The sequence below is a fragment of the Diadema antillarum genome, unplaced genomic scaffold, assembly GCF_040938485.1.
Source record: "Diadema antillarum isolate AM-2024a unplaced genomic scaffold, OU_Dant_1.0 scf00000020, whole genome shotgun sequence".
NCBI classification, from domain to species: Eukaryota; Metazoa; Echinodermata; class Echinoidea; order Diadematoida; family Diadematidae; genus Diadema; species Diadema antillarum.
Genome location: NW_027270909.1, coordinates 6,260,566 through 6,269,328, shown reverse-complemented (window position 1 = coordinate 6,269,328; position 8,763 = coordinate 6,260,566). Strand labels below are relative to the sequence as shown.

Here is an 8,763-nt window from a genome sequence, read left to right as displayed (position 1 = left end):
CTAGCGATTCAAGTGTTACTGCGCAGCTGCTTTGTGCCATTCGGCCAACGAAGTATAAAGGTCAACTGTATACCACCAAACATGCCTTGATCATTCACACACAAATGATGGGTAGGAAACACAACCACAAATAGCTGGAAGTTGATCTTGGGATATACTGTAAATGCGTTTCAAAATGGCATTGCTTTTCTTGGTCTCGAACGCAACGTTACTAAACGCCATTGAAAACACGGTTGTGTTTATCTATCGCCTGAAAAATGCATCAAACACATTTGATTTAAATAGGATCATGATTCTGCCACAAAAATTTTTTTAGATAAATGCACCCATATTCAAAACAACTAGTATTTTCATGTTCAATATTTCACCTTTCTTCAGTTTGTTTAAATGCTTGCTTACAATAAAATGTAAATACAATTGTACATTACATGTACAATGTATGTAGATATCTCGCGGGTATTATCCTGCCAAAGGACATAGCGCTTCGTGACCCTCCAGGCTAATTTCTATGTCTGGTGCTATCTGCGTAGTAATGTTAGTGAAAAGGTAAACTGCATGACAGTTGAATGTACTGGATGCACACATGAACATGAGATTCTGTTGCATGCGAGCATCCAAGAAGTAGACACCACAATCAGTTTGTGATTTGGAAATACCGCTAGACAAATACTGCCTGGTTAAGGTAGAACTTTGTTTATGTTTATCAATAAAAATTTTAGTGGGCTGCTTTCACCTCATCATTTGCACACGAAGGAAACTCTTTCTTTATGATGCACTCTACCTCGAGAACTTACATGTACTGTAGCAATGATAAAATCTATTTCAATGTGGCATTTTATAAGCGATATTACACATTTACAGCAAGTTTAGTATAAATTCAATCTGAGTCATTCAAACCCTACAAGCATGTGCCTCCACCTACAAATGTACAGTAAAAAGAGTTGCTACTATCCACAGAAAATATCAAAAAGGAGTACGATACAGTGTACATTTTGTACGTCACCCACTCGAACGTCTGCCCAATTAATTCAAAGAATCTGTCATTATATGGCCTGAAAAACTTCTGCAGTTTTTTCAAGACAATAGGGTCCACTTCAGGATGTGACTGCCCCTTCTTGTCTCCTAGACACTTTAACTTTGTTGATTTTAGACAATAAAATCCTTTTGTGGCATTGTAGACAAAATTGCGCTTGGAAAAGAAGCTCTTCAAGTTGAGAAACTGCTCGACCTTCTTCATTTCTGGCAGCGGGTCAAGAATTAATTTGGCACCATCAACAAACATCAGTTGGGACGGGGAAAAGTGGCGCTGCCAGCTTTTCACATAGTTGGCATACATGCTGGTCCTTATAGCCTGGTAGCTTGTGTCAATTTCTCCGTGATCCAGAACTTTGTCTTCAAATCGTGGAAAACTGCGCAGCTTGTTTGAGGTGTGGCTCTTGATCTGCGTGTAGTCTGATAGGGTCCTAATGGTTGGATCGCGCACGATGGCCAACAGCTTGATGGAGCTGTTCATCCGACTTATCCTCTCCGGAGCCTCGGTGGTAACAAAATACGCGGGCGTTTTCTCCATGGTGATCTGGTCGGCATAGGAGAACGGCATCTGCTCCCGGTACCACTGCATTCCCTTGGAATAGTTGTCATCAAAGAAGTGGATCTCCGGATTGGCCGCCACGATGCTCGGATGCATGCGAAGCATCTCAAGAAGCGCCCTCGTCCCACACTTGCGCACTCCGATCACGATGGCCTGAGGAAATCTACGCTCAAAGCTCCCAGAATGCTGTGCTGATAACTCTGCGATATCCGCGTTGACCTTGTCGATACTCGGAGGAAAGGCATTCCCTTCTCTCTCTAGTTCGTCCGCCTCGGCGTCGTCAAGGTGATGCCCATCACTGTGCATTGCACAGAGGAGTTTTCGCATCCTCTCCTTGTCCGAGATTTGATTGGTGGAGAGGAGGAGGAGCACTCCCGAAATGACGAGGGCCGCCACGAGTACGCGATGTTTTCCCATCATGCGGTACAAAAGTGTCTTCATCATGTTAGGCTCTCAAGAATTCATTGCTGCTCATTTTGCGCAGTCTCTAATGGAACATCTCTGCATGCAGGGATGAAAGAAAACATTAGTATACAAAAACATGTAGTGTAATAATCTACAGTGTCCTCACCAATAGTGACAATCTCCTGTGTATACATTGTACAGTGTAGTACACATGTTGTGTGTGTGGCCCAGATGACATACTATACGTATAGTTTTCATTGTACAAGTACACTCATGTAGATGTCATATACTGTGAAATGGCGAACTCAACAGGGGGCGTCACATTTTGTAGACAGGCCTACAGGTGTACAAAATATGTGTGTATGCACAAATTGTTTTTAAAAAAGGCCTGGTTTGAAAATTGGCTGGTATAATAAAAAATGCTGTTTATGGTAAAGAGATAAAATACTGTGGAATGCAGTGTAAGTCAAATACATTAGTGTATTTAAACCATAAACATATCAAAATGCAGCATACAAAAAGTGTAGAACAGGCTCTGTTACCCTTGAAGGCTCTATATTGTACAATTGTTCTGTCTATGAAGCTATCTACTAGAGTTCTACGTACATGTAGGCCAATAGTACTATGGTAGTTGATCTACAATTGTATAGAGCCTGAAGCTCAACTATGCCACATTTTGATGTTAGATACACATGTACACTACAGTACCATGGCATTAATTATCTTTTTAAAGGGCCTTGATACAGTTTTGGTTGAGATGGGACTTCAGGTTTCCAGTGTTTGTTTTATTTTTTTAGGATTAAATGGCCCAATTAGTTTTTGAGAGAATGAGATACCTTCTATTTCTATGAAATATAAATGAGCATAATCCTATAAAAACTCAAAAGGAATTAAAAGTTTATTTGATGAAAATTTAATAGTTTTGAACTGGCTGAGATAAATTACAGCTCTGTAATGGGTATCCAAATAGCGATCCTACTATTACTAATACAATAAGCATGATAAAAGGGGAGATAATGGTAGACAGAAAGATCCGTCTGTCCGGAGAAGTCTTTTAATTTTTTGACGCTTTTGAGCACTCAGATTCTCCGGAGACAGGAGTATACAAATAACGTTACAATGTAACGTTGGGACTAACATGTGTTAGAGGATTAGGAGCTTCCTTAACAGTCCGGGAAACCCGCTCATGAGGACCACTCCCGCGTACGAGGACTGCCCCGCCTCATGAGGACCGCCCCACGCCTCATGAGGACCGCCCCTACGCCTCATGAGGCCCGGGGGGGGGGGGGGGGGGGGGGAACGCCTCATGAGGCCCCCTATTCACTTCTATTCATCTCACATCTGATGTATAAATTGTCGCAACTTTGCACGGTGATTTTTTGTTACACACACGTCCACTATCCATGATGAAAAGAAGAAAAAATCCTATTTGTTTTTTTTTTCAAAAATCGAGTTTTAATCAACCGATGCAGAGCGCCCATCAAAACACGGGCGCCAGCGTGTTCGCACAATGCAAGACTGCCGCACCTAGCGGCCTGATCCGACTAGGTCGGATGAGGCGGGGCAGTCCTCGTACGCGGGAGCGGTCCTCATGAGCGGGTTTCCCAGACTGTTAAAGGAGGGGATCTGTGAGTGCGACTAGACTATAGTACGGTATGTGATAATGTGGGGCCAACGCAGTCTCCGCGGAACATATCCCCGACGACCAGATACAGTAAAGACCGATCTTTCGGTCAAGGATCACAGCCGGACACAGGACCTACCTTTTACTGAGGATCGCCTTGTTTTGTTTTACTTGATATGCTCTTGGAAGTTGGATAGATCTAACGTTAACCTTAGGCCTATCACCAGGGCATTTCAAAACCGATTTTCATCAACACAGGAACAGACTAGACCTAAGTTATTTTGATATGATAGTGAATTCCACCTAGATCTAGTGAATTCATTTACCCAATTGATGCTTCTAACAATAACATTCATTTCGAACAGCTTGGTTTCTATTATCAACTTCCGAATCTGGCCCTTAGTTAAAGCTCAATATATCCTCCTCCCTCGTCAAACAACATTGAACAAGTCAAGTGGCAAAGGCATCTTCAGCAGGCCGTATTTCGCCAGCCGGCCAGCTGTGTAGGAATCAACTAGGATAGCATTCATAGCGTTTGCTGCATGCTGCGTGTGCTGGGGTTTAAAATTTTAATACCGACTGTGCTGTGTTTATACTCAATTATCTAACACGAGTTAACAGATTTACGGTCATTCTTCGTATGAACAAACAAACCAACTTACCGGGTTCTTTGCCTTTAATTGGAATTCTTCCAGAAATATGTCGAGCAGTTCGAAAATGCCGTGCCACAATCACATTTTGTACAATTGTAAAATTGCCACCGATTAGAACTCAGGTACACATGCACGTAGTTGTACATAATATGCTTCAATCCTTCGTCCGGTAAAAGGATGTAGCCAGCGAACAGTACAGTAGGCCATTGCAGGGCCTGCATGCAGCGCACACACAACAGGCGCAGCCACTGCTGCACGTACTGTCACAGTGCATGCATTGTACGGGTGCGCACCTTTCCTGTGTATCTATCGGTCCTCTGCACAGAACTTGAGAGTTCTGTGGTCCTCTGTCGTCGTTAGTGCAGTGGTCGAGGAGCGATGTAGGGTACGTGCAAAAAGGAAATAGAAAATGAAGTGAAAGCGACGAGGAGTACTCACAGTATACCCTGTGTATTCTTGATTGTGAGGAAAGTTCAAAACTCTTCTTTCTTCCATTGTGTACCTAATTATTTTGTCAAATGTCATGCATGACTGACGCATTAACTTGAAAGGAAACAATGACGAATTGCACTTTTTCCAAATTGGAGTTGTATCACGAAGGAGCATTGAATGTCTCCAAGTTGAAATGCTTGATGTTCATAAGTGCGATGAGATATCTGTAAATCTAAATGAAAGTGGTTAAATAAAATAATAGGTTAGCCTGAAGGCCGGCCCCATGAATGCAGGTTTGTGTTTAGAGTTTCTTCTAATCTAATATAACCCTTAGCATGGCCTCCTGTCCCATCCATAACTTGGTCACTCCCCAAAAAGGTCAACCCACACAGTCCATTTTTTTTTTTCTGTTCATTCAACACATATTAGCTCGCAGGGACAAATCATGTCTTGAATACGAAGAGAGAAATCGGAATGTGGGTTGACCTTCAGATAACACTCAAACTTGGAAAAAGAGCAATTTGTCATTGTTTTCTTTAAAGAATCCAATAATGTGTTCAGTCATGCATGACATTTGAAAGAAGGAGAGTTAACTTCTTAACTATAATCGATAATGATGATGATAATAATAATAATAATAATAATAATGATAATAATAATAATAACAATAATAATTAATGTTATTATTATTATATTAAAATATAGATAGTAATGATAATAATAATAATAATGATAACAATGATAATCATGATAACTACACTGTAATTAATGATAATAACTGTCCTTTTAGTTCTCCTCTTGGATGCCCTATATTATAGTATATAGCTCCCGTTCTTTGACCTTTATCTCTTTGTCTTCTTTCATATTAAACTTCTCATCTTTCCTTGTTAGCTCCTCCTCCTCCTCCTCTCAAGTTCTTTTTCTGCAGCTAGTGGTATTTTTCATTCTTCATGCACCTAAAGTAATATACACCTATTTATAAAACAAAATGGCAATCGGACCTCTTGGCATGGGCGTTCTCGAGACACTTCGAAATATGGTCTAATCAATCTCATAAAAGAAAAAAGTTATGGAAAGATTATCTCTCATGTCCATGAATTAATTCTATAAAACCCAAGCTATCTAGACTCTTGCAAGCCCAAGGGGGAGGGGAGGCATGGGGCACATTACCCCCCCCCCCATATAACTTCTTTACTGTAGTTGATGTGTAATCACCGTGCATGCGATATGGGCAAAGCACCTTTAATTATAAACATGATACAAGATGTTCAAGGTCACTTGAGGGTGCTATTCACTACAATTAAAGGAATGCATAGGAAATGTAGTAAAATCATGTGGTTTTTTCTCTTTCAAGATAAATTATATAGTTCCATATCCCTGATTATATGCCTTCATTTTAGACCAATCATTTTCAAATATGCTACAAAGGAAAAGCAAGTCAAACTTCATTATTGGCTTAAATTTATTAAGGTCATTATACATGGGGGCCCTATTCGTTACAATATAAAGAAGTGACCTATATTATGTATATTGGCCAACTTATAGTGACCTGCTATTCGTATCAAAATGTTTGTAATAAAATTTTAGGAATGGTCCCCAAATTCAGTTCGAATTGGGGTATGAGGATTTAGCTGGCAAATGAAAATATGGCCCAGGGGACAAAATGTGTCTCCCGGCCCCCGGCTTTACAGGGTTAACAGAGAGTCAGATTGTTTCATTTTTTAGGGGGTGATTATGACTGCCTCGTTGTGTTTCTTTTTCGATCCATATTGGCACGGATGATACTAGTTTTACGTCTTTGTTGTGAAAGCAGGTTTGATCTGTAAACTCAAGATTGCAACAATGCACGTCACGGTAGTTGCCGTGCAATATAATGATGCATATAGGTTACTGCAGAGAGCAGATTGAAGGCCTGCATGCTTTTTTTTTTTTGTTTTTTGTTGATGTTGTTGTTGTACCGGAAGCCGATAACTCACCATCAAGACTCAAGAGAAGGACGGACACAATAAGAGTGACACGCATTGTTTCTGTTCGAATCATTTTATTATGAGTAACACTGTCGTCCACACGAATCAATGTTTTCATCCTCTCGACGTAGATGGCGGCATATTGTTCTGATTTCGAGGAAGTTGAGTTCTTTGTCTTGGTAGACGTTCAACAAACGTCGTTGTTAGCTTTCATACCTCCTTTCCTGCTCTAACACTTTTCTATTCTCGCCTCCTTTTCACTCTATACTTCGCACCCTCCATCTTTGTCTTTTCTTTTTTTTTTATAAGACTACGATTCGGGTGGGGCGGGGGATGGAAAATTCAGAACTGAAGTTTGAAATGATTAATCTTGGAACATTCATTCATTATTGATAACTTCTGACCATTTTCCCTTGAACTTACAATTGCCACTGACTGTATATTTACCTTCAGGGAGATGGGGGGAGGGGGGGGGGGGGAGGGGGTGCTCGACCCGGCATCCCCCCCCCCTCCTATATACACACTTTGTTGTTGTTGTTGTTGTTGTTGTTGCATAATACGTATGAATACATATAGGGTCTCACTGCTTGGGGCCCCTTCTTTTTTTCCCCGGAAGTGGCACCAGAAAAACGTGGTTAAGGGATTTTTTTTTTTATGTGTGAGTGTGTGTTTTTGTTTGTTTTTGCTGCCAAGCCGAATAACCCAGGTACTGTAATCGCCGCCGGCTGAAGGCCCGCTTTTCTTTTCTTTTTACTACAGTCAGAAAGCCGTTTTTTGTTTCACCTGTTCTGTTTCATTCATTCATTCATTCATTCATTCATTCATTCATTCATTCATTCATTCATTCATTCATTCATTCATTCATTCTTTATTGGTCTATGTCAGACATAGAAATTTGGCTTCCACTGGCATTACATTGCAACAAAATGATCGTAACAGTACACATAGTTTACATCACAATTACATAATTACGTCTATGATAAGCACAATGAAAACAAACAACACCCTACAAATCTATTATTATACAATATATCAATTCTTTATAACCCTATAAATCAAACTACTTCAACCCTTCTCAGCCCCCAATTTTAAATTTACAAAATAATAACATGATACTACAAACAAAACTTATATCAGAAAATTCAAAATAACACACACACTCACACACAAACACACCCAAATAACTAACATGAGTCTCAGTTAGCATAACAATCAGTAATATCAAACATAACATAACTAAAATAAACCCTCTAATATTCCCTATCATAAGGTTAAATAAATACATCAAATCCCTTCAAACATATATATAAAACTATTTCAACATTTATACTTACAATATATTTCCTTTTTTCCCCTAGCTGTTAGAACCTGGAACCATCTGCCAGGACCTGTGGTCACAATTACCAACCCATTAACATTCAGAGAGGCTGCTCTTCCAGTCATCCGAGTGATGCAGCCTCCTGTTGGGTCACACATGCTCTAAGAACAGATGCATGTTATTTTTTTTTATTAGCACTATGCACCGTCACTTTTATTGTACATTAGTGACATTTAAAATCATCCTGTTCACCATGTCACCTCTCACTGACGCACGACACTTCTACCATCCCGGGATAGTTTCAAGGAACTGCTAAAAGGGATTACTACTTCAAGGTTCAAGGTTCAAGGTATATACCCAAAACCCTTTGCTCCATAACCCACACCAAGGAAGGAGATAGAGATAGAGATAGAGAGAGAGAGAGAGAGAGAGAGAGAGACATACAGACATATCTGTTTGTTTGTTTGTTTTTGCTTGAGAGGTGATGAAACCCGGAAGTGGTACCAGAAATATTAATAACTGGACCCTCAGTTAAAAAACAAGCAAACAAAAAACAAAAAAACATGGCGCCGGCCCTAACCTTGTCCACTTTTACATTATACATCCTGCAGGAGAAAAAATACAGTTACCTTTGACCTTTCACCAACAATCATTTTGATAATGAACAAACCATGTTTATACTCAACAATATCAAAAATTGGTTATGTCATCAAGTACATTTCTTATGAACGTATAGCTAGAATTGACCTTTGACCCTGAGTGGCTTTGCCAAC

The 8,763-nt window shown here is 40.1% G+C and overlaps 1 protein-coding gene across 1 annotated transcript; it reads right to left on the bottom strand.

The window, feature by feature from the left end:
- Positions 1–447: 447 nt before the first annotated feature.
- Positions 448–4,413, bottom strand: LOC139729220 (heparan sulfate glucosamine 3-O-sulfotransferase 5-like). The gene is made up of 2 exons (XM_071640154.1): positions 4,283–4,413; positions 448–2,092 (listed from the first exon to the last, which is right to left on the bottom strand). Exon 2 carries the CDS (start codon positions 2,033–2,035, stop codon positions 899–901), a length of 1,137 nt encoding a protein of 378 aa, XP_071496255.1. The 5' UTR covers positions 2,036–2,092; positions 4,283–4,413; the 3' UTR covers positions 448–898.
- Between the last annotated feature and the right edge of the window lie 4,350 nt (positions 4,414–8,763).